At 43.2% G+C, this 27241-nt stretch overlaps 1 protein-coding gene across 4 annotated transcripts in view; it reads right to left on the bottom strand.

Annotated features, from left to right (window-relative positions):
* Positions 1-3093: 3093 nt before the first annotated feature.
* Positions 3094-27241, bottom strand: part of FZD3 (frizzled class receptor 3) — a 59738-nt gene continuing 35590 nt past the window's right edge. For all 4 annotated transcript variants that reach the window (XM_064508250.1, XM_064508253.1, XM_064508251.1 and 1 more), the window contains 3 exons: positions 8764-8912; positions 6668-6901; positions 3094-5975 (listed from right to left, as the gene is read on the bottom strand). In XM_064508250.1, the coding sequence (XP_064364320.1) occupies positions 5762-5975; positions 6668-6901; positions 8764-8912 (597 nt within the window). In that variant the 3' untranslated portion in view covers positions 3094-5761. The remainder of the gene's footprint in view (positions 5976-6667; positions 6902-8763; positions 8913-27241) is intronic.

Raw genomic sequence — 27241 nt, 5'->3', positions numbered from 1 at the left:
ATCCTCCTCCTCTGCTCAGCCCTGGAGAGGCCACATCTGGAGCTGTGTCCAGTGCTGGGCTCCCCAGTACAAGAGAGAGATGGAGCTACTGGAGCAAGTGCAGCAGAGGGCTGCTAAGATGATGAAGGCACTGGAGCATCTGGTCATAGGAGGAAAGGCTGAGAGAGCTGGGCCTGTTCAGCCTGCAGAAGAGAAGACTCGGGGGGGATCTCATCAGTGTGTACAAGCATCTGCAGGGAGGGTGCAGAGAGGATGGGGCCACACTCTTCTCAGTGCTGCCCAGTGGTAGGACAAGAGGCAACGGGCACAAACTGAAGCACAGGAAATTTCATCTAAACATCTAAATGTGAGGGTGACTGAGCACTGGAGCAGGTTGCCCAGCGAGGCTGTGGAGTCTCCATCCTTGGAGATATTCAAAACCTGACTGGACAGGGTCCTGAGCAACCTGCTCAAGGTGACCCAGCTTGAGCAGGGGGTTGGCCCAGGTGATCTCCAGAGGTCTCTGCCAACTTGCTGGGAATGAACAGCGTCCAGCTGGGTGCCGGGAGGCTTTAGCTCTCCAAAAGCACCGGATTCACCCCATGACATGGGGTTAAACTGCTCTGTGTTTCAGCTTCCCTGCGAGGACGGGAGCCGCACCAGCTCGTCAACACCATGGCAAGGTGGTGGGACATAGGTGAAGGTCAGAGACCCCCTGTGTCACTGGCATTGCTCTCTGGCATCATTATAACATGGGCACAGCACGTCGGTCCAACGGGCTGGTGCAGCCCCTCCAGGGGCACTTGCAAGGTGCTTCTCCACCAAGCTAGGAAAGGCAGAAGGGAAAACGCAGAGGAGTGAAGGGAACCATGGATGGGGACTGGTGGGAGCAGGGTCCTTGAGCTTGTTCCTGAAGTCCCCCATTTCCTCTCCAGATGCACTGGAGTGTTTGCAAGGGGACCCTCTTTTTCGCAGAGAAAAAAACACATGGGTCAGAGGACGAGTCCGTGTAGCCGGGCATCCCCTCGCTGACGTGGCCAACAGCAAAACTCAAGAAAGAGCAGAAAAACATATTGAGTAATAATTAACCCCCAGCCCAAACGCCTCCCGGCTCCCCTTGGCAGCTCGAGAGTGTCTCAAATTAAATGGGATTTTGGGGGGCCCGGTGGGCGGGCGGGCAGGTCCCGGCACATCGTCCCAGGGGCTCCCGGTGGGGTCCGGGCTGCCGGAGCGCGGCACCGGCTGCCTGCGCGGCGCACGGGGTGGCACTATTGCATTGCAAATCCCTGCGGGCCCTCGACACTGCTGCTCGTACGGGGTGAGCCCGGGGGGCTTCCTCCCCCCCCCCCCCCCCCCCCCGCTTTTACGGGGTGATGGGGCTGCACCGTGGAGGGACCCGGCCGTGGCTGCACCCCAGATGAGCCGGGTCCAGGTCCGAGCGGCCCTGGCACCCTTTTGGCTCCTGCATCCCTACGGATGCGGTCAAAAAATAGTTATTCCCACCCAAGGAGCATCCAGGGGGCCTCGGCCAGCGCTGGGCACACGTGCGCTCCCGGGATGGGTACAGCTCTTTTTCCTCGCTGTCCCAGCCCTGCTGCTTGGCACGACGACTAATTCGACTACTTTGATCAATGCTCAAATTAACCGAATTAATGGAGAGCGCGGCAGGGTCGGCTCAGCGCCCGGCGGGACAGGAGACGGAGCGGCCCTGCCAAAGCCGCCCGGGCCGCGGAGCCTCTCGCGGGGCTTCAGAGAAGATGTTTCAACAACGTGCAAAAGTTTGAGTTGCTGTTTTCCAGCTCTACTTAGTGTTTTCTCCCCCGGCTGATCCCAACGGGTGGATAACCTGGCGGGTTGCAGCAATGGGGATTTTTTGGGGAAAGGGTTTTTTTTGGAGGGGGGGAGAGGGAGATGCCCGGCTGGAGCCGGTGGCTAACGCGGCACCCGCGGATGGCCGTGAATCTCGGCACCTCCTCGGTCCTCTCCTGCTAATTTATTGCAGGCCCGGTGGCCGCCTTAGCAAAAACGTCGCTTCGATTAGCGCCGTTTCCCTTCGCCCAGGCTAACGCGGCTTGGCAGGACTCATTAATTTTGCTCGCGGCGCTCGTTAACCCTCGGCTCGCCGAAGCCCGCGGGGCCGAGGGGGAGGCTTGCACGGGGCTGCCCCGTCGCTGGAGAAACGAGGAGCCGAGCCAGCTTTCGGCTAATCCCGTTCCTGGGGCTAGCGAGCTGCCTCGGGGAAGAGCAGCTTGCTTTAACTATGAGGTTAAACCCCAATAAGGTGTTTAGGCTCCGTCTCCTTTCCACGCGGCTCCCAGGATGGGTCCGAGTCGCGCTCCCAGAATTGGAGCGCGCGGCTGGGTCTCTGCTCCTCCGGCACAGGGCAGCTGCGGCGCCCCGGCTCCAAGGCTGCAAATCCTCGCTGGATCCGGCCTTAGGTTGCACATGATGAGTTTTAAGCCGTTATATTACGAGAGCTGGGGCAGAGGCTGGCGAGCATTTGGCGCCCCAGGCACTGAGTCCCCCCACCCCGGGGTCTCCCCCCGTTTTGGGCGTCCGGACGTTGCCGGTAGCTCCGCCGAGCATCCGAGCGGGCTCCCAAGCAACAACTCAGGGAAACTTGTTCCAAGTCGGCAGCAAGCTGGAGGCAGTCGCTTAGAGACACGCTGTGGGCACCGAGTGCTAAATGAGGGCGGAAAGCCAAGGTGTTGGCTAAAAAAAGCAAAGAGCCGGGCGAGGAGAGAGCAGCTTTCCGCACAGCGAGCACCGCGCGCGGCTCCGAGGCGGCACCTCTTCTCCCTCGGGATGGAGAGCAGCTTGCTTCCAGCACGTCCCGCAACCCAAACTCTGTGAGTGCTGCAAGCGGCAGACACAGCTCGGGAAAACAACTCTGTTTTCCTTGGTCAGCTAAAATATGAATTTGTAGGACTTTTAGGAAAGGATTCTTAGGATTTTTAGGGAAGAGCAGTGCTGCCGGCGGTGGCCACGGGAGGAGCAGGGCCCCTCTCCAACGCCTGCTCATCACTGCTCAGCAGCGGCTGCCCCAGAGGGGTCTGCAAGGGGCAGTTGTGCGCGTTCGGGATCGTGCGCAAGGCTGTTAACAAGGAGACCAGCATTTTTCCATCATTTTATTAAAAACTTTCCAAGGTCTAAAATTAAAACGTACACCCACTACAACAGGATCAGTTTGTACACTCACAGGTAAAGTGCTAAAAATCAAATGTTACAAAACCGACACTGCACTACTGTAAACGAGTCTACCACGAGCCGAGCGTGGGCAAAGCCAGCCGGCGCCGGGACCACACCGTGCCGGCCGCCGCGCACGGCTCCCGCGAGCCCCCGAGCCTCCCCCTCGCTCAGCGACGCCGAAAGGAGGAAGGTAACAAGCTCCCGGGAGCGCGTTGTCCCAGGAACCAGGCGACGTACGTTTTAGCCGTCCCTCTGGGGTGGCAGGAGAGGACGTGTGGACAAGCAAGAGCTCGGACATGCCCATCCGGGAACAAGAAGAATCTGTGAGGATTAAACCTCGCAGATTAACAACTTTCAAATAAGAGGTGTTTAAAATCGACGTCACTCCCCTCCCTGACTCCAAACAAGCCAAAGCATCGCTACAGTTAAAAGATGCTGCAAGTTTAGCCAAGATCAACGTAAAGGCTGGACCTTACCTAGTTCAGGTACGGTGTCTACAGAGACTCATAGCTGGCTCCTTTTGCAAACCCACATTCTTGAAAACCATCATCCCTTTGAAGCGTTACTGAAGTTATTTAATGGAAGCGAGACTGGAAGAAAGGGTTTTGCTCACAGGGAATTGTAGTTTTGCCAGGCTAAAGCACTCAAAAGACTCCTCATGCCCGTGAGCTTTGAGAGGGGTGATGGAGCGTTTTTGGACGGTGATCCCCGCGCCTGCCCCCGCGGCGGCTCGCTGACCCGATCTGTGAGCGAGCGCTGCCGCTGCTCTGCCCCCCGGAGCAGCCACCTCCGTCCCCGCGACCCTGCGTTTACAACGGCGCAGAGAGGGCAGAATCGTTTCTGAGCTTCGTTATCTGCTGTTGGGTTTGGTCTGGGCTTCTGCTTTGGAGCAAAAGCCTGGTTGAAGCAAGAAAGACGATTTACCGTGAGTGTGTTTCTGAAAGACACGGTGACTCCCGGAGCAACCTGTGCTTTCAAAGCCTGCGCAGCTGCAAGCTTTGCTGCCGTGTCATCAGCTAAAACAAGTAACCGTAGCGCAGCTCCGCTCCTGCCGCTCGAAGGCCTCTGAAGCACAGGCCGCGGCTGTGCCCTATTCCTGCCCTCGAGGCTGTGCCACCGAGCATCTACAGAGGCTTTTCAACATGCCTCAAACAGGCCAAAAAGGGAATTAGGCAAGGACGATGAAAAAAGGAGCGCTCATTACCCAGCAGCGATCTGCAGTAGTTACTGAGGTAGGTTTCAGTGTGATCGGTATTTCCTCACGGTAGCTGCTTCAGAGGATCTACTGTGCCGCCCAAAGCGCGCCTGGACGGTCTCCTGCAGCGTCAACGGCTTGATGCACCCCAGCAAGTTATTTACACACGACAGTTTACCCCAACCCAAAAAGAGAGAAAACCAAAAGGAGAATCTCTCCTCTGAATCCATAGGAGGGAATGGAAAGGAAAAAGCTCCTGCTGTGATTTTTCCCACCCTTTTGTAACCTCCTGCTCCCTGCTTGCTGCGCGGAAAGGGAACCCTCGCAGGACTCAGCTGTGGTTTTGCAAGGAAAGTCCACCTCTGACCAAACCCCTTGTGTCCGTTTTGGCCCAAGGCCTCCTGACCCAGGCTGCGGGGGCGGTGAACGGGTTCGTTCTGGGTGTAAGGAAAAGGCTGCACATCCCGGTTTGGGTGACAAGTTCAGGTTTTCTATTTTTTTTTTTTAAATAGACCAGGAACAGGCAATCTCAGCTTTTGTACATTAATCTAAAAATAAGTGGCTGAATATTATCTAGGTAACTGGTTTTAAAATCGATCTCTTCCTACATAAATTGTAAACAAGTAGAAAATTTAAATAGTATTTTGTAAAAAAGCAAGGACAATACAAGTTATACAAAAATCACCCTTCCCTGCCTCTCTCGCTCCCCTGCCTCCCCACCCCGTCCCAACAACTGAGCCTGAACAGCTCTGCGAAGAGCTGGTGACCAGCAGCGGAGCTTCCTTCCCTTCTCCAGAAGGCTCATTCCTTTGTTGCGTTTCCAGTGTAATTGTTTAGAAATGCCTGCCGATTTCTCACAGATGTCCTTTATACAGGATTTAATACGCGGCCCTCCCTCTGTGCTTGATGCAAACAAGCACCCGTTTATTATCTAATCAGAGACAAAGGAGCTGCGTGGAAGAATCCCTTCAATATTCAGGAGTTTCCTTGTGCCTGTTCGAACAACTCTCAACGTGACCTTGCCAGCGAGTTTTCAAGGGTGACACTTACTGACACGCAGACACATTGGAGGGAGGGGAAGATTTCTTTAACGATGAATAAGAAATTCAGCAATGGCGTCTGATGGGAAAATAGCAGTTATCAAATAAATAATTAGCTACTGAGAGGTTCAAATGAGGCAACCAGCTTTTTAGTTGATAATTTGAGACTGCTGCACACTCTAGCTCTGATGCAAGTACAAGAACGCTGGCTTTAAAACGAACGCGCCACTTTTGGCTTCCTGATGCACAAAACGAGCACCCGACGAGAGGCATGATAATACTGAGCGTTATCACATCACGGAGAAAGGGACTGCGAGCCGCACAACCACACGAGCGACGCCTTTACGACGAGAGCGGATCAAGCGCTGGTTCCGTCCTCCTCAATAACGCGGTTCATGCTGGTCCCGTGTGTGATGTGTGCCATCGGATTGCTGCTGAGGTCCCTGATGCTGCTGTGACGTGACTGTTCGTTAAGCCGATGAGAACTGCTGTGCCGGGAATGATCAGTCAGTCGTGACATGCTGCCATGAGGTAGTCTTTCCTCCACGCCTCTGTAGCTGCAGGGAGTGTACCTAATTTACAAAAACAGAGGACAATTATTATTATTTCCACCACAGCCATGAAAGAACGTAAATAAATCTTGGTGCACACGCGCGCACACACACACAAACTCTCTGCTTTTATGAAGAAAGTTGCTCTCTGTTTAGCTCATTCAGTTAGCTTAGACAGCCTCAGGCAAATTGTTTCATCCCTTTATGCAGCTTGGTTCTTACCATAGTACTACTGGTAATTAGGTGAGCAAATACTTGATGATAAATTGTGTTATAATCCTTAATTACACCTCAGGTGAGAGTGGGTAACTTTTATTACTGTTTATTTCTGTAGGGCTCTGACTATTTACAGAAATCAAATTAGTTTATAAACAGACAAACATATAAAAAAAGCCACAAAAGCACTAAACTGATTTTGGGACAGATCTGATTCCCATGCACTTAGATGACTTTACACAGATCACTATGTTTGCAGGAAAACCAATGTTGAATATATTCATGCTGCATAATTCACTAAGACTAACGTAGACTCTGAAAATGTCATCGTATTTTTCCTTTTTCCAACCCAGACACTAGAAGGGAGAGGAGATGCAATCGGAGAAAGCAAGTATCAGCACAAGTTCAGATTTTAACATCATGACGGCTAGACGGGCAGCTAGCCGAAGCTCATCCGCGCCACTTGACCACAAGATTTTGAAGAGAACGAAACGCACCGGCCATCACGCGATCGGTGCAGGCTGCCGTGGTAGCTGCTGACTTTGCTGTGGACGCTGCCCGCTTTGCTCCGTTGGTCGTCCATCACCGCCAGCTGGGTGGAGGAGGCGTGGGTGGAGGTGCCCTGGGTGGAAGTGCCTCGCGACTTCCGGATGATGGGCGTGTTCGGGTCTCTCAGAAGAGACTGAGCAAAATCTGGCTCTTGCAGCACTTGCCGACTCTCATTTACGACTCTAAACAAGACATGCAGTTTGAATAGTTAACATTACTGCAGCGGAAGAGGCATAGAAGTCATCACAGTAACAACACTACCTATTTTACATACAGAGCAGTCAAATATTACAGCTTGGCAAATAAGATCATTTATTCACATTATAAAGTCTCCGTTTGCCTAATTTGGTAGCACCCCTAAATTTGGGTATTTTGTTTTAGCAGAAGTCCATATTCTTGAATCCTTCATAGCCCATACCCACTCTTCTAGCCTAGATGTGGAATAATTGCAAGGTATTTGCTTATGGCCTCGGTCTGCAAATATTGTTACAAGAAAATCCCTGGGATAGCGCTGCGACTCGGCCAGCTCCGACTATCCAGAGAACTGCCCTTGGGGAACAGGGGAAGCGCCTTCCTCACTCGAAGACGCATTTCAAACCTGGATCAAACCTGGCAGCAACAGGAGAATATCAGATCAAATACAACATATACAATAACGCCTAAGGAACTGGACTGCAGCCCTTAGATCAGTGGCTATAGCCCCCGTGTTTTGTGTTTGCTGAAGTCCCCTGCTGTGAAATGCTGGCAGAGAGGCGCACACTTGGCTGCTCTGCCATAGCATGATGAAAGGCGGTGCTATCACATCGTCTACATCATCCTTTCCTCTTTTCTTTTTTTTTTCTTTTTTTTTGGTGGGGAAGCCTTTTCTCTTCCTGTTATTCTTTCATGTTCAGCTTCCTCCCCGCCGCTAGCTCCTCCTCTTAATTTTCTTGCTCCTGAAGATCACAGACTACCCGAGGAGGGAGCAGCTCTGCCCCTTTGCTGAACCAAGGGCGAAGGACTTTGGCTCCAGCCAGACGGCTGCTCTGTGCGGGAGCTGCTCTGCTGCCTCACTGCAAGAGGGCAGAGGGTGGCACTTGCAGGAGCCACCCGGCTCTTCACCTGAGATAGCACATCCACGATAAGGCAGTCCTGTAAAACAGCTTCCTCTGCCCTCATTATCTCTATCTTGGTCTTCTACCCACCAAACTAGCATGTCACCCCGTGTAAATCCTACCTAAATGCGTGTACATGTATTAAAATCATATTAAGTTGCTAACTGTGTGTGTACATCTTAGTAGGTTATCTTCTGAATAAAGAAAAATTTGCTCCAGCTCTGCAGAACGTAGTTTCACTCTAACCTCAGCAGAAGGCCAGCTCTGCCAAAGACAGACAAGTCAAAGTCGCAGAGTAGTTACTTAAACACTTGTTGGATTTGTGGATCTGTTTTGAAACAGCTACCCACAGGACAATATTTATGATTATGAAAATGACTATTCATAGCTATTAGATAATCATGAAAGTTATCCTCTGAATTTATGACATATTTTAGTCTAAATGAAGTTTCAACCTTAAAGAAGCCATAAAATGTCTAATGTGTATGGGAAAGATTAAAAGCCCAGACAACTGCTTTTAGCTACAATCATTGTTAAAAAAGGCTTATGTTTAATTTCCGTTAAAAGATCTGATTAGCTTGGATAGATAGGCAGCTTCATAAATGAACACTCTCAATTCCACCGTTCAGCAAACGGCAGAGAATTTGCAGTATCCAGTTGAATCCTAATTCTAAAGAAAAAAAGAGAAGAAAAGAAAAGAAAAAGGAGAACAGTTAAAACAGTGTAAATTTGATTCTGTGACCAAAAATTGTGGTAAAACAGGTGACAGTTCCTTGGGGTTTTTCAGGAGCTGCTGCTCCCTTGCTCCGTTTTGAATAGCAGGAGATTGCCAAAAAAGCTGCTCCTGTCTTTGCCTCCCTAAAGAATGAAATACTCTTCCAGTACTACAAGGGAAGACAAGTTTATTTGCCTGGACTCAACTAGTTTATCTATTACATATCGATACTCACTCTTTTTTCCTGCGCCCGTGGAAGAAGCTAGCCCACTCAAAACAGGTCTTTTTGCTCCCAACCCAGAAGACAGAGGGTATTCCAACTACCAAAGCCATCAGATATTTCATGAGAAAGAGAATCAAATCTGGGCGACTCATCTGAGTGACCTAGAGAGAGAAAAAGAGAGGAAAAAAAAAACATTATGCAAACCATCACAGTTCCCTACTCCATTTATTAACTCATTTAAAATAACTGTCTCTGCCTCAAGCCAAAGTAAACACCAACAGGGTCCCTTTGTTTCACAGCTCTGGAGAGCGTGACAGGATGGGATGTACAGCCCTCTGTTGAATAAAACAAAAGATTCAACTGCTGTGAGGTCTTGGCCTTCATTTGTATTTCTGGCCTTTTGTCTGTGCCCTGAATAATTGTGAAATATTTTCTAGGCTACAAATCATAAAGACTCATTTCTTTGACAGAATTAACCTATATAAATCCAGGTGCTACATCTGCTGTTGGGAAAAGCCCCAGTAAATTGCTTCACAGGATATTCAACACTGATCCTTTATTCCCGATGCTCTAGTGGAGGGTTACATCTGTGTTTCCCTCCCCTGGGAACTCGAGGCGTCAGCAAGGTACGACTGCCTGCCTTCTACCGATCCTGCAGACCTCCTGCTGCTCCCCATTTATTCAATGTGGTGAACCCAACGCGAGAAAGCTCACGATGCATATTTTTGCAAACATTTTGATATCCATCAAAAAAAGAAATGTGTCCATTTTTCCTCTTAACGTCATGGGGAGGGAAGAAGCAATGAGAAGACTTGAACAGCAGCAGAGATGGAGACAACTGCATGCAGAAGGCAGGCAATCTACACCCTCCTGAAATGAGTGTCTCTAGGATCCCATTTACCTATGATACATGGAACAGAAGATCCAAGACCAAACGGGGCAGCAGTAAGAAGTGACAGAATTCACAGAAAGAAGAGGACAGAAGTATATGTCCACCTTATAATTTTCAGATACCTCTTGAAGAAGAAACAACCTGAGAATAAACCTCCTTGCAGAAATAGGTTGTTGCAAGGATAGAGAAAGAGTTGAGGAAAGTTTTATTATACCGAAGGATGAAATGAAACAGAGATGGCAAAGGAGGAGAGCAAGTAGCCCTATAAGCAGAGCAAGAAAATGAAGACTGCGAGGGACCAAGAGCGAAGGAGAATGATAAGCAGATTACGTGAACGGACAGGAGGCGAGATAATCTGCCGGCAGAAGGCAGCACAGAGGGAGGGAAGCTGATCTACGTAGCTGGGGACTCCGCGTTGAGGACTGACAGGTCTCTTACCAGCGTGGATCCAGAACAGACGGGTCTTCTGGCCGAGAGGAGCCAGGCTAAAAGCAGGAGACATCAGGCAAAAAAGGAGCTTGAAAGGAGTGGGGAAGAATTCAGTGACTGCCTTTCATATCACGACACATGGCAATGCAAGATTTTCACTGGAAAGGCGTGAGGATATGTAATGCTAGGCTAGGCGAGATGCTTAAACACGTGGAAAATTCAACCGATCTTCAGTTAAATTCTTCTAATCCCAGCAGAAATAAAGTAGGCACGTAACAGGATAATAAAGATCTGCAGATGGCTCAAGGATTAGTATTGCAAGGAAGGTTTGGGGCTGGTTAATCGTGGGGAAGCACTCATGAAGTGAAGTCGCTTCTCAACAAGGAGCGCCTGCAGCAACGGCTTCCCAAAACTGATGCTGACACAATTCATAAAAGCATTATACTTAAGAAAGAAATCTGGGTATCTACCGGTCTGTTTAGAACATTAGAAAATATCAAGCAAGCTGTTTCAAGGTAGGGGAGCATCACTTTGTAAGGTAAGAGTGAGATGGAAATACTTTGTGCAGCTCTGGGAATTCAGTTGGAATTCTTCTTCCTTGAAAACAGAAGGGTTTAGGGAAAGGCTATCACGATGACAGGGAACAGACAGCCTGTCTTGCAAGAAGCTTGGCTGGAAGGTGGGAGAAAAAATGATTGTTGCAGAACATGAGATGTAGAAACACTGGAATAGGGGGGAAAAAAAATCAATATTTAAGCTAAGCAGTAATAAAAAGATATGGCTACGTTATCCATGAAGAAATGTCATACTTCCAGGAGCAGGATTTTGGAGTAGCCTTCAAACAGGAATTATGGAGACTGTCATCTTTTAAGGCTGAGCATTATCACTTTATGAAAGATGTGGTTGACAGTGACAGTCAGACGTTCCCTTTAATCCTACACACCTATATCAATGTTGAAACACATCTACAATCTCCTAAGACAACATCAGGAAACACTTCTTTCCTTCCGAAGTGAAAATTTGAATTGAATGTAGTTACCAAGTCAAGATAATTTTACAAAAATAGTCTCACGCCCGATGAGTTTCCAACCACAAAACGCACCTTATTTGCTGAGGGGCAGCACAGCTTCTATAGGGGCCAGTGAAAATTCAGCAATGTGTTTTAATACTTCATATTATTATACATTTTTCTACATCATCGTCACCATGGCAGACGTTGAAATGAGAAGACAAGTGCCTTGCCCAAAGTCCCACAGCACAAGTGACCAAAATTCAGGACCGTCAGCATTGTTCGTCAGCAACTACATCCCAGACTTTCAGCATGGACGCAAAATTGTGTGTTTAATTTAGAAGCATAATAAGCATTATTACAAGATACTTCTTAGAGTTCATCTTTGCATGAAGTGAGATCAGCTCTCTCCCCTTGTCAGTTCTGTCCTCAGCAGCCCTTAATACACTTTCCATCAGCTTATGCCGCAGGAAAAATGGTGATGTTGATGGTCTTTGACAGCACTATTGACCTTCCTACACTTGTGTACATTTAACCATGCAAAACCAGGCTGAAGGCTCTCTAGGTGTTATTTTAGCCAATCTTGTGAGGTTCCACTAAAGGAAAAAAAAAACCCTTACAATTACCCAACAAAAAAGTATCCAACAGAACTAAGCTCTCAAAAATTAACCATATTATTCATTTCATAATGCACAAATGTGGCATTAAATGGAGTAAGTGGTGAAATACATCATTTCTCAATGTGGGTAACATTCAGGTAAATTTTTATATTTGCATATAATCCTTGCCTACTGGGCCAAGTCTCCACTAGCATAACTACCTGCCTGAAATGAATTTAATTTTGACTCTCGCATTAACAATAAAATTACAGTTCGCATGCTAAAGCTCTACGCTTCTCACTATATTACAGGACATGCTCTAAAACGGCGTCTTTATTTTGTTGATTGAGTCATACTGCATTATTTTAGAGTCAAACAGGAATTAGGGCCTGTGATGTGCACTAGTGCTCGTGTTGACTATATTACAAATCTCTGTTGCAGTAAGTAAATTCTATTACTTGAAAGAAGGTATTATATTATATCATTTGATATCAGAGCTTCTGGCTCAACATATTCATGCCTGGGTGTTACAAATAATCCCACGCAAAAAGAAAAATAAATAAATGCAATAAATACCTTCAGATGAAAGGAAAAACATCCTATGCTTTTGCAGAACAAGTTATTAAACACCATTGCATATGTTTCTGGAAAATAAGCTTCTTTGCACAAAGCAATCAATTCAAGTAGTAACACATAGTAGACTCACTAATCATTAAAACAAAAGTGACTGCACCTGCTCTAAATAATGTACATCTGTAGATTACATGACATTAATAATAATAATTAATATAGGAAAAGTAAAACTTGACGTTACTCTCCTAGAAATATAAAATTGAAAATATTAGGTGTTTAAACCCAAAGGCTCTGAGTCCATTTAAGCATGGCACTTATGTCATTCCAAGCCTGACACACTGTCATTTTCTTTCATTAGGACAGAGAATGGCTTGGACAGTTTTTAATCGCACTAAAACTATGCAAAAGCTCACTCGTGTTTACCCTCGCATTCATGCAACTTAAATCCGGGGGATTTTCACTTTTGCTACGCCACATGGATATTTTGGCAGAGAAAAAGTGTAATTTACAGCAGTGAAATATTACAGAATTGGACATGCTTAGATATATTTGAGACATGAAATTATAATTTGACCTGAAACAGCCAAACTTCCCACACCATTTCACTCAAACACAAATCATTTTCCAAGAACATCTGCTAATACATCTGCTTTAGTATAAAACCACAGCATTGCTATTTCTAGAATATCAGGGTCTCCATTTAGAGTAAATCCCAACCGGCAGCAAGTATAATGTTTAAGTAGTTTCAGCAGGACTTCTGCTATTTTAAGGTCATTCTTCATATCCCCTCAGCTTCTAAAGACAGTTATAGGACTGTCTATGACAATTTATACCTCCTGCTGAGAAATCCAGGTAACTGGATTATTGAGGCAAGTATGGATCAAGAAAAGCAACAGTTCCAACAGTTCCAGCACTACAAAATAGCTTTTTTTATCCTTTTCTCTATGAATTCATTGCACAGAGCCCCAACTCCCAGCAACTTCCATGTGTATAATCACCTAGGAAGAGGATAGTGAGAACTGGGTGAGATCCTCAGTTACTATTTATCTTCTTGGAGAGAGAAGATGATGCAGGGAATACATACGACAGTCCTGGGTGCTACAGAAGACCATCCTTCCATGTCTGCAGAGGTTATAATTTTCCCTTCTTCTCCAGCCATTTACCTGAGTTTTGCTTGATTCTTTGCAGAAAGCCTTTGGCAAATTTGAGGCAAGAGAGAAGTCGGCCAAATTTTGGACATGATAAAAATGAAGAGAAATGAGAAGACTGATAAATCAACAAACGAAAGACTCATGTCTATGGTGCCTTATATGCTTATATAATATTACGGTCACTCGATATGCTTCTAATCTGTGTTTTTAAAAGTCCAAAATGTAAGAAAACACGTTTGAGCTTAAACAGATGTGACCTTGTTCAATCCTAATGGGTTTGGGTCTATATACCTCCTTAAAATTGGCAATATGGGGAAGCACCTAAAGAAACAGTATATATTTATTGTTCTTTCTTTTAGAAATATTTCAACTTCGAGTGACATATGATTTCAATTTAAAGAATACTAAAATTAAAGTGCAGTGGAATATACAGTTTGGCAATTGAGAGATGGCAAGAACAGGAATACGAGATTTCTTTTAAAAATAGTATTCTAAGAGCAAATCTCTCTCCGGTAAGAAGCTGTGAATGAAAATGTGACCGTGTTTCTATGAGGACAACAACAAAATGGGGAAAATTTGCACCACTTGATACTGTGTGGCTTGTTACAAACATGAAAGTTCATTTAAAAAAATACATCCCTGAAAGCTAAACTATTGATATAATTTTTAAAAAAGGGAAGAAACTGAAATGCAGTTATCAAGAATTTAAAGTATTTTAAACTCTGACTTTTCTACAAAACTCTATACAGCTGCTGACTTATGCTGAGTACCATAAAACCCCACGTAACGAATATTGTCATAACAAGCCGTAAAAATGACTAAGAAGTCTCTGTGCGGAATTTTGTCTTCTTTTATATGATTACAATGTAAGCAAAGCACTGCTTAAAATCCTTCTGCTGTAACTTACTCAGGAGATAGACTGTCAAATATCATAAAAACCACACTCAGTGGCCCAAAGGATGTCCCACTTGAAGAGATGCCTTTCAGTGAAATAGTTTGATCAACAGTAGCAGCAGAGTTTATTCAACACTTATTTAATGAAACCTGATTTTACCTCCCAAATAACCAGTTGGAGATTCGCAAAGTTTAAAATTGCTCTTTCAAACACAATTGCCACACAGTTATTCAGAATTACTGCACAAAATACTCCCCAAATAAAGCCACGGTTATCTTCTTGGATTACATTGCATTGATAACACTGTAGCCTTTAAAACCCCAGCAAACAGTCTGCTATTGTTTGACTACGCTTTGATAAGTGTACAGGATGTAGTTACCAAAGCTATAAGGAACAAGGAAAGATTTAAGAATATTTCAGTAAGGTATGTTGTTCAGGCAGCACAGCACATCTGTACGTCCTTCATGCAGGGATGCAGAACATCCCTACGCCCTTCCCCCGTGGCTCAACCACTGCACAATGTTTTAGATATTCACATTTCAGACTTGGTGTCTAAAGGAATCCTTGGTCACAAAATAGCCTTTGCAACTGCAGCACCATCCATCTCACTCCAGTTGTCTACTTTTAGGACTCCAATGGTTTGAAATGTTAAGCGTAGATTATGCCTTTCAGTAGTTTCCCTTAAAATCAGATCTGCAGTTTTGTTCTGCAAGTAACCCAAGTTGTGAAAAGCTAATAAAAGGTCCCAACAGCACGGGCATCTAAAAATAGAGGGAGAACACGCTATAAACATTGCTCCTTGTGACAGTTCTCAAATATTTCTTTCTGGCAGAGACAGAGAAGCATGAATCATATTAGAAAAGTGATCCATTTAATACTCCCACTGCAAGCATACTATTTAATACTGCTCCTCTGCAGATGCAACCAATGAGGAAAAGAGAATTTCTTAAACTAACACTACGGCGTAGGCCTGCTACTCTCAATTATCAACTAAAACAGTAACTGTGAACGCCTAATAATTTAAATCAGCCCTGTTTTTCAGTTTCCCATTTGGCACTGTTGCCAGACACTTCTTAACATCCTTGTTAACTTAAGAGCTCTCCTCATTATCACACATCAAAGGCTTTCGAAAGACCTCCACATATTGACAAGCCACTGCCTCGCAGAATTAGACACTGCAAGCCTCTTACAGGCCTTACGGAGCAGTAATTATGCCTTTCCTTCTAGATTAGGGCCCTCTTTACAATCACATTCATCTGCTTGGCAACATCACACGTTGCCTTTCCGTGAAAGCAGACAGTGTTGAGGAAAGAGAGACTAGACCAGCGATCACCGGTGTTGAAGGACCAGTGGCGATGTCCCTCAAGACAAGAACCTCTCCTAGAGGAAGGATGCACCTGGTTGAGATTCTCCGTTTTCCTTCAGACCCGATCGCTCTCCTGGACACACGAGAGGGGGCTGCACACTCTAGCAGCACGAGAACTTTGCAATTCTGCAAGGCTGTCAAGAAGCAGCTATGTTGCTCTTTGGTGACAGCTTGTTCATCACACACGGAGCTCAGAGTTGCTGCAAAGGTTGGTCACGTATAAAGATGTAATTGAAAAGTCTGGCAGGCTTTACGCAGAAGCCCGTGCAAATGCCAGCCTGTATGAATCTAAGCCCCTAAACTGAATTTATTGTGTGGTTCTAGGCCTTTAGAGGCATCTAGCTAATTAAAAAAAAAAGGCAGAGATGTAGATGTAATTCAGGCTGTATGAATCTACACTCGTCTCTGTTCTGTCCAGACACGTCTCGCAAGCAGCATGGGTACCGATATTTCACCCAGTGAGGACAACAAACAAGTTCTGTCAGATAGATACAAAGATTGCATACGAGATAGTGAGATTTCTGTAGTCCATTTTTTCCTCCCATCTGCTGGGTTGGTAGAGCAGCTGGGGTGGTACAGATCATCAAAAAGAAATGTTCTTTCCACAGTGAACACAAAAAGACATTAGCTTGAATGCATTGTTTCCCTACCGAAACGCTCAGGAGCAGGTGTTCAGAAAGGAGGTTAAAAACATCAATTTCAGCATTCCTCTAGGGAGAAACAATGCTTCTTTGTAGGCATACTGTTAATTCAAGATGCTTATATAACTAATTTCTGAATATTTTCCCCTTCTGCCCCTGAACTATCAATCACAGTTGCTTTTTAGTGACAGGGACCAGTGCCCTCTTCCCTCTAAAATGTATGAAAGCACAAATTAATGAGCTCGCTGCACATGTGAAGTGAAAGCACAAACCCAACACCTGTCCCCTTCCTTCGGGGCACAATTCCACAATAACACTGATGATTTGCTATTTCCCTAAGGATAAAAAGCAATGAAATTCAAATTAATCCATCCTTTTGTTGAAAATGGGAGAAGTGGGGGAAAGACCAAAGGGAATCGGATCCAACAGTCTCACTTTCATAACTATTTGCATCACTGTCATGGCTTTGAAACTTATTAATATTATACTCACACTGCTCATTTCCCAGAAAAATGTGGTAGTATTTGTCTCTGTAAAATAAAATCATTTTTCCAGGTTATTAAAATCTTGCCACTTTCCTGTTTTATCCAACAAGCAAGTGAGGATTTATGCAACTATTCTGGCTACTAAGCAGCACAAGCTGAAGAATTGAGAAAGCAAAAGCAACTGAAAGAAAAGATGATAGGCAACCCGATTTAGCCATCATTTAAGATAATAACAAAGCCACTATATGCTTCAGGAGCTGCAGAATAGTTGAAGTCTATGTGAAACGGTCACAACAGTATCAGGAGACTTCCCAGCATCTGAAAGAAGTAAAAGGAAAGTCTTCTGGCTCTGAATCGCCCATGGCCACACGGTTCACAAGACACCTAGATTATTCCAAGCATAAGAAATAGGAACATTCAGCTCCCAGACCGTGGAGTTTCTAGCACCGCTCCCTGCTTTCATATGTGGATACTCACGTCCTTCGTTTCCTGCTCTCAATCGCGCTCTCCTCAGCCGCGAGGGCATGAAAGCACCATACATTAACTTCACTCATTTGCTCACATTAAAACAATTAAATCATTAGAACAATTACAAAAAAGCGTTACTAACTATACTTCAGAGTTGGTGAATAACTATAGAGTTGCTATGTAACCAGAATGGAAATTAAAGCAAAGCAATCAGTCTGTCCAAGACTTAGGCCAGTAACAGAGAGCTTAGAAACATAAGCCAAGTTAAAAACAAACAAATAAATAAAGCATAATTATAAAAGCTTATAAAATTACCACCTTAGTAGGCTACAGGCTATTCTAGAGGAAACTCCTATTCACCACAAAAGTTAAGTGTTAGCCCAGGTACTGCACTTCCATCCCTCTGTGGCTAACTCATCTAAAGCACATTTTTTCAAGAATTTGATCTGTGTAAGTGCATAGAAAATACAGCCTTATGAAAATTGTCTCTACAGAACATTTAAGATGCAGTGCATTATATCTTAGCAGAATTTCACTTGAGTTTTTCCAGTGCGTTACAATATATGGGAAAGAAAGCCCTCAGTCCATAGAAGAACAGGACTGGTTTTTGCCAAATGAAGTCTTTTGTCCGAGTTGTGCCAGAGGAACACACTGGAGTCTAATCACCTACTGGAAAAATAGCTTGAAGAAGGATAATGTAGCACAAAGTAGCCTCTTATAGGGCAATGCTGCGGTGTTCTCACCATCTATCTTCTTCTTGAACAGGGATCCCACAGGACAACTGTAAAGGTCCTGACTCACGACCAGAGTCTAATAATTTGCCATCCAGCGCTTTTGCCCTTCAGGCCTTGTAGTCAGTCACAGTGTCAGTAACCAGCAGTCATCAGGAAGGCTGATGCTACCTGCTCTTGCATTCATGGGACGGGAATGCAGAAGGCTACAACCTCTGTGCTGATCTTACAGCTGTGTTGCAACAGATGTCTGGACACGTTGACTCTGCAGCTTCAGGGAACAGCACTTCTTGGAGAACATCCTGCTTATCAGGAGAAAGTTGAATCTCAAACTCAAGCTTCATATACCATGAAGCTATGAGGAAATCTTGCAGTTTGTGGTTTTATCTTGAAATGGAAGATAACATCCAATCAAAGCAATTAATTTTTTAAGTGCTGGTCATGGCTTGTAATTACTGCGATTGCGTAAACATCTCCCTTCTATTCTACCATTATGAAGAACTGGTATCACAAGTCTCCTAGCTCTGAAGCCAGGCACTAAGAGCGAAAAAAGTTAAGTCTAACTGAATGTCCTACACATGAGAGAATTGGCCATTTCTCTCCTTTTCTTGTGGACATTTATATAGTGAAGCAGGGTCTGCTCTGCAGAGAGAAAAAAAGCAAACAATTCCCCACCCACCACACAAACTTTTTCCCCAGCAGTTTAACTTTCCTCTTGCCTTTGGAATACAAGAAGCAGCTCACAATTCCCAGACACATTCCTCATTTCAGTGCCTCTCATGTACACCCTTTTTGGATGAGCTGTAGCTGTCTGACAGAAAAGGTCCCCAGAACCATAAACTCTTTCCCTTACAGAGCTGTGAATAACACACGGATTAAAAGGTTGAAGCAAGACTTCAGGTCAAGGCATGACTCATCCAAAGGTATCTAACAGAAAGGATGAAACAAACCCGATCTGCTACAATTTCTCTTACTTAAATCACAATTCTCAAAAAAGAATTTATGCACTGAAATCGTTTTTATCTCAGTGGTGGAACTGGATGGCATTACTGTAGCATTCTGTCTTCCTAAAAACAGAGGTTCCCTCATCTGGGTAATATGGGCTACAATGGGTCAATAAAACACCTGAAACAAAGTTTTGTCAGCAAACGCTTGCTGGCACCCAGAACACTTTTGCTTGATATACCTAACTTTCACCGAGATTCAGACAAGATTAAAGAGTTGCCAACCTGAAGTACTGGCAAGCCTGTCAAATTAGGGACACTGAGGGGTCACTGCAGTAGATCGCGTTTGGCAGATTTGTCCCACAGCTAGGGAGGTTGGAGGATCACTGCTACCATTCAGAAAAATCAGTATTTTAGTAATTTTAACTTCAGATGTTAGCATTTAGTTGGGAATTAAAAGTCAGGAAAAGAAAATCTAATGTGTCAGACAATCTGATTTCAGTCAACCCTGCTGCTGACAATATACTTGGACTAAAATCTTCAAAGCTGTAATATGTACTTTGGTAGTAGATATTCTATCTTGCATTTATTCAGTTCTTGCATGACAAAATTTAGCTAGCTTACTACCAACCCAGGCTTGCAATACCCCCCAGTTAATACCTTCCCGCTATCTGAATGGAGACACTTGCCATTAAGAATGCGGGACAAAAGAAACATCGTTGGTCAAGTCAAGTCTTCCACTGCTGCAGGCAGCAATGGTCCATAAGCCTATGCAGTCATCCAGCCTTATCCTGAAATCATCTGGGTCCCCTCCCCACCACTTCAAATTCTCTAATTTCCAATTGACATTTATTCATAGCCACTGTATTATCCTGCCAGCACTGGCATTTGACTTAACAGCTCTTTTCCTTCCATGGCATTTATGTCCTTTATGGATTTCTAAGAGAGCAACTGTATCCCTTCTAACTCTAATTTTGCAAGGCTAAACACATGCTTATTGCCTTCTCCTCCAAAGACAAGCTCTAACAGAACCCAATTTCTGGCACCCGTTCATTACTTTTCATTTATTTTTTGTCTTTTCTTTTTTGATCCAACTCAGTGTAGTCAGTCACACGATGACATACAGAAAAAACAAGTTGTGCGTGATATTGTATTTGTTCAAATAATGGTTCTGAATGAGTAATTGTCACACTGAAATTGCTGGAGATGTAGTCATAAGAAATAGATTAGTATGGTTTTGCAAAGACAAATAACAGTCACAGCATAGCTTAAAGCAAAAGTGCAAAGTTCAAGGGAGGAAAAAAAAAAGAGACACAAACAGCTATTTTAGCAAACATGATATTTATAAAATATTTCCCTCATTTTCCACAGACAGGAATGCTATGTGTATTAGTCTAAAGGTCTTCTTTCTCAGATTACAGTGGGAGTGTGATAATATTAATGAGCAAGTAACTTATTTGATTTAAAAATTCAATTCAACTGAATTTTTCAGAAATAATTTGGTGTTGTCAGTTGATGCAAAAACTGCAAAGTTTTACAATATAATGCTGAATATTGTAAAACTGCACGGCTGATCAACCAGCAGAACAGGTTGCCCAGCGAGGTTGCAGAGACTCCATCCTTGGAGATATTCAAAACCCAACTGGACAATGTCTTGATCTACCTCTTCTGGAGGGTGGACTGGACAAACTCCAGAGGTCCCTTCTGACCTCAAAGATTCTGTGATTCTGTTGATAAAACAGTAAGGTTTTCTCTTATAAATTAAGAAGCCTAATTGCCCTATGTATGTGAGCTACCATTAGCACAGACCCTTTGAGAGCTCCAGCAGTTTGCAGTACCTAAGAGCTGCATGCTTGGCTATCCCATGTCCTACGGTTTTGTGTTTCTGCCCTTGTTAAGTGAGGTCACCTTGCATTTGTGACTGCCTTAAAATGATTTCAATACGACACCTCCATTTAATATATTTTGAGAAGAAATGCCACCAGCAGAGTACCTTTTTTGACCAGACAAATTGTCACATTAAAAAAAAAAAGTCTGAAAAGTCTGGGACTCAACAGCAAAATATGCAGAAGTCATCCTGCTGATTTGAGACTGTTCGCCTGTTTTAAGTTATATGTGCAAGTAAGTATATGCAGCATCAAGAGTTTAATTATTAATGCTGTACTTGTACTTAAAACTTCTCCTAGTCTAAAATCTCAAAATAACAGCTTCAGGATTAAATGACAAAAGTTAGTGTTTTCTAATATTAAAGTTGAATGCTTAAACCTATACGATAATGTCTTTTTAAAAAGACAAATCCCAAACTTCAAGCACGAGGAGCAACACAGTCTGGTCAAAGGATTTTAACTCTGGTTTGTGAACGTTCTGTATCCTGGAAGATGATACAGCTCAGGCTTCTTGCATATTTTCCACAGTGAAAATGAGAAATAGGCCCTGGACTTGTGGTTTGGGGCATTTTTTGAGCATAATGAGCATTTTAACATAATTCAACATTAAAGGTAATACTGCTCATGTGGAAAGCAAGCCTTTGTACATGCAGGGAAAAGATATTGTACTGCTTGTCTGCATTTACTTTATGAGGAAACAGAACAATTCTCTGTTGAGAAAGAAAAACTAATAGGAGATGGATGATGATGTGTTTGCTCATACAAATAAAGAAAAACAAAAGCTGACTTGAAATGCGCAAGCATTTGTTACATTTTCATGCTATAGGGCCCAGCCATTTCTAAGCTAAGTGGACATTTACCAAGATCAAGGCAAAGACAGAACCTGCTGGAGAAATCTGGACCAACCTTGTAGAGCAACCGGGGTCATATATCTAAGTATACGTCATCATCAGAACAAGTCTATTGTTTTAAGTATAGTCTTCACTTAATAAGATTTCAGGCCTAGAAACAGATCATTTTAGTGAAGAGAGTAAACAACAGCTTTCTCCTTCTTCTCTCTTTCTTTCTCTATATGCGTTTATAGACTGTACTCTGAACTGCTTTACTCTCAAAACACTCACAGCAGGAGCTGCTTGCCCACATTATGCTCTGTGGTATTATGGATATGGTGATTGGAATTACAATTTCCTGAAAAGCTGCAGCTTTCAGGAGAAAATCCATTGTCAGCAGTATCACTGTCAAAGCTGCTTAGTCCTGGGACCAATGATATTTCAATGTAAGCATCCTTCCAGGACTAACATTTTCAAAATGTGTTGAAAATAATGATACTTTGGAAAACCAAGTGAGAATAGGAAAAAGGGCACAAAGTGTAGCATCTCCAAAACATACTGTATCTTTCATTGCCACTTTTAACAGCAGCCAAAATGGTCAATGGAAAAAAGAGAGCTTCCTTAATAATCAGAATTAAAGGCAGTTCTAGATATAAAACATGCTTGATAAAAAGAGAAGGGAATTAAATTGAGAACTCAAAAATAGCAAGCTCTGAGCTACTTTTGCAAGTCACCTTCAATAAAATACTGAACAAAAAGAAAAAAAGATGACCTTGAGGAGTCATACTTTGCTACATGTACAAATCAACCTGTCTGAAGATAATGGTTGAGAAATCATCATTTCCCTTTGTCTCTAGCTCAGTCAATCCAATTAAAAAACCTGCCACGTATGACTCACGTGAATGAAATGACTGCTTTCACTAGGTATGCTAATTGACTGGAAATCATATACATGTCAAAGTTGGATAAGAGAATACATTGCATCTTAGGTAGGATTTACTGAAGTCCTAGATGTGCAAGAATGAAACAAAACTGATATTACTAATGCTAAAAAGGAGAATTCTGAGAAGTTAGCTTGAATATATTCTTTTTCTTAAGCATCTGAAACAAGTAGGAGAAATTAACTGAATCACAGTGTAATACTGTGATTGGTATTCTTTTTTCTGAGCTAATATTGCTTTTGTTTTTGAAAGGAGTCTAATTCATAAATCAGATTTGCTCAGTCTCTTCTGAGTAAACATCAATACGGAAAATGTGTTTTTATCTTTTTTTTGTTTTCTGAGGACAGAATAATTACATTCAAAAAGAAGCAATTCCTTAGGGCAGATTTAAGCAAATCCATTACCTCTTCTAAGAGGAATTTGAAACAATAACTAATGAAAAAGGAGGGGAGGAGAAATCTAGATTTATAGACATCTCTATATATATTCTCTTTATGCCTGTGACACACACAAATGGTGCTAAGACATTTCTTAACAAAGCCTCTTTTCTGTATCCAGCTTAGTGCACTCCCCCGCATGTTTCTGAAGAGCCACTGTAACACAGATGGTAAAACAGCTGAGACATTTCGGATTTAATAAGATAGCGGCAACACCCACGTTTAGCGAAGAAAAGTGCAGAAACTTGAAAATGCAGCACATTTCATCAAGTAAAAATGGGGAAACTCCACCCCAACTTAATCTGCCCCCCAAAACGCAGGCTCAACGTTTCAACAGTTACTTCTTGCCGCTGTTTTCAGCAAGATGTTTGCAAGCCCCATCTTTTCTTCTCTTTGGTCTGCATGTGCAATTGTTCTAAAGCACTTGGGCATGAAAAGAAAGCCTGTGTCAACAGGGGTTACACTTCACCCAGAATGCAGCCATGGGAAAAGGCAGTCTGATACAAGAGCATTTCTTAAGTGTATGAGAATCAACTTTGCAATCACAAAACTGTGAATCTCTAAGGCAATTTCAAAAGCCTATCAACAATTTTGGGGAAAAAAAGAGTAATTTATTTTGTGCTACAGAAACAGAATATAAATACAGGTCTGTGTCTACACTTAAAAATTCACCTTTAAGTAAGGCTTTCTTGATTTTCTTCTCTTTTTTTTTTGGGGGGGGGGGGGGGGGTTGGGAGAGAAGTGAAGAGACATAGCTGCAAAACCTGAGCTGAAGCGTAGACCAGCTTGTCTCAGGGTCTCTTCTGCTTCTGTGCAATTTCCTTTAACAGCAGGCACTATGAGACATAATATTCAGCAGGGTGAAGTAACAGCAGAGCAGATGACTAAACACTCCCATACTCCTGGCTCTCAGCCTACCATTATTTTAGCACGACCGTCGCTTTTCAGCTGGCACCTGTTCATAAGCAAGTGCCCCTACGTTGAAACAGTTCTGCAAGATGGCTCTGCATGTTCTCTGGTTTCAGTAACGTTCCTGTGGTGCTTGTTCAGAGCAGATAAAGGAAAGGAAGAACAAACCCTTGCCAAGTGGGAACTAAACACGTCTGAAAATTTTACCCCACCCGTGTTATGCTATGACCTTTAAAAAAGGGTGCAAAAGAAACAGTCAAAGCAACTCCTAACACTTAGTGATCCCAAACAGTCCGAAACAGATTTTCATCTCAACAGTGACAATTTTGACAAATCTAAAGTGATCCTGAAGATTTACACTAAAAACGTTAACTGCAACTAGATTCAAAAGCACCTTGGTGAAATTGTGAAAAAAGAAATCTGACAAATTCTTTAGCCCCAAAGTATCTGCAGTTGACAACATTAATGCTAATATTAATATCCCTTTCTCCAAAGTTAATTATCAAATAATGTATTAAAATAATGCACTTAAAATAAAATGCTGTATAATTTTAAGATGAGCAGAAATATATCATTGAGCCAGTATTTTGTTTTCCTTTCTGCCCATACTGGATACATATAACTGCCATGGGCAGACAAGAGGTACTAGTAACAAAACATTCTTTCCATTTAAGGTTTTGGTATCTTAGGTAACCACAATTAATCCTCTTTTCTATCTGACACCGGCAATGAACACAAGTGAGTGAATGAGTGAGAACTCCCATCTTCAGTAAAAACCCATTTGACATTAGTACATAGCAAGACTTGGGCCTGCTCTTAGAGGGAAATAGAGTAGGGTAGAGAGGAAAAGAAAAAGAGTCAGGATGACTATTTTTTGTTGCCAATATAAATGACATTCAGTATTACACCTTACAACATCATTCTTAATAGTTAACTATTTAAAACATATCCAGGCAGTTTTAATTTTTTAAAACTAAGATCACAAGCAAAATGGAAAAGAGCTTTTGTTACAGACCTAACAAGGGGTTCAAGAACTCAGTTGGTCAAAAGGACACTCGCAAAACCAGTTCTGCTATGCTCACCATTCTTGCAGAAAAGTCTTCCCCATCATTAGTTAAGGAGTGTTTATATTATGTTTAACAAGGCAAAATCATCTGTCTATCGGATCCTCAAATACAGGTCCATGTCCTTCTGGCTACTGCAGTCTTCCACGCTTATTTATGTACTTTCTTTGAAAAGTAACAAAAAACACATTACAAAGTTTTCTCTCTTAAATGACTGTTACTGGAGTCAAGGGCAGTCAAGATCTATAAAGTGCATTTAAAGCGCATTGAGGCAGAATGATCACATCCTGATTTTGAAACAGAGAGACTGCAAGAAAACCAACCAAACAAAAAACCTCCTCCCTACATACCACCCCCAAAAAATTCCACAAAAATTTGCAGCAAAAATCCTATCATAAATATACCCCTGAAAGAAAACGTGCCTGCTTCAAACTGGGTATGAGTCATCTGATCAAATGTCCAATGAATCACTATAAAAATGCCTGTTTTTTTCCATGAGCTAGAAAGGGAGGCCAGGATGACTGGCTTGGATGGAGACATCTGAAGTCAGATAAATGAATGTTGCTCACAGTAACTGCTCTTGATTTTCACATTAGTTACATCCATTATTTTAACTCTGAAAGTCCACCGGTTTACCTGAGAACAAGCCCAAAAGCTGAAGAAAGGGGCAATATAGTAAAGTAGACACCGTGCCCTGGCCTCGTGCCACTCTGAATAGTCAAGTTTGTTGTAAATAGACTCAACAGCTGGATCTGTGCATTTCAAGCCTCCTGTGTCTATAAATGTAATCTTGTCACTATTTTTACGCCTGGTTCACAAAGGCATACTCCAGGCATAGAAGACATGCCTGGGCCGTTTTGGGGGGATGTGAAACGCTGCACCCATACTTCTTCACACTACGGCTTGTACTAGTTATTCAGTTCTCACACTTCATGGGCATAGGAAACTACCTACCTGGAATATATCACAATGACCTTGGGCAAGACTGGATGGATATTCAGTACATAGCACAAAACTGAGTTCCTAATGAAAAGCAAGAGAAAATGAGTTTCCGGTACAAAACCGGAGTTTGTAATTTGTTCTAAACTTATCCTACTATCACATCTTCCCCATCAGCAGTAAATCAAACGTGCCATCCAAATCTCAGGCCATTCTTCTGAGTTCAAATAGTTTCCGTAAAATAAGCTTGAAGCACCACCTTCACTCTTAGCAAGTTGACGCTAAGGTCTTTTCAGCTAAATTAGCTGCCCCTCCCTTTAGCACAATGCCTAATCTAGCCCTGGAGCATTTGTGAAAACTGTGGAGAGTCTATTTAAGCTGGGATTTAACAGAATTTTATCTTAACTCAGGACCACTGTATCCCAGTCTGATTGCCTTTGTCATTTCCAAGAGCAATAATACTCTGACATCATCCTTACAAGGAACAAAACACTGGGTACTAGGAGGACAAGAATATATAATAGTAGCTCTAAAAAAAAAAAACGACGTTTCAAGTATGTAAACTTGCTTTTTACCTTACATCAGATATATCAGAGGTAAGATGCCTGATAAAAAGGAAGTTCACACTTTCACGGCAACTGGAATTGACTGGGCAAAATCATATCGCAGTCTACCACTTCATCTAAATAAGTTGCCTTAGCATGACATACTCCATCAACAGATAAGGCAGAAAATGCAGAGTGACAGAGGAGAGAGACAAATTTAAAAAGCAAATTATAGGTTCTGAATTATAGACTAAAAAGCCAAACCAACTGTACTCTAGAAAAAAAATCCCAACAGATCAGAACCTAGAGCTTGCTTTGTATGGTCAAAATCATTAAAGAGATGATGCTGAATACTGTCACACTGGACACTTTCTCAGTGATAATAGAGGCTGAAGCCTGAACCTGAATTGCATTAGGAACATTAGGAATCTTATTCCCAAGTGCCCCATCTTGAGCCCAACGTTATGGAAGTCCAGCAGTCTGCTACAAGGGTCTGCCTCTGAATCACTCTAATGGCGGAACCACCAGTATTACCATAATAAGTAACAAAAAATAAATGAAAGAAGCAGAAAGTTAAGATGAGACTTAGGAAGACCTGAACCTGAAGTAGAAGGAGAAGCAGAAAAGGATGCATTTTCAACCTTAGCCAGAGAGAGACTAAATGATTATTTCATGCCTGGATTGTCATGCTTTCCTGTTCTTTTTCTCTGTCTCATTTCTGCATTTTATCTTGATATGAAATTGTGATACACTCCC

The sequence above is a fragment of the Dromaius novaehollandiae genome, chromosome 3 (assembly GCF_036370855.1).
Source record: "Dromaius novaehollandiae isolate bDroNov1 chromosome 3, bDroNov1.hap1, whole genome shotgun sequence".
Taxonomy (NCBI): Eukaryota; Metazoa; Chordata; class Aves; order Casuariiformes; family Dromaiidae; genus Dromaius; species Dromaius novaehollandiae.
This window is presented reverse-complemented; position numbering and strand designations above follow the sequence as displayed.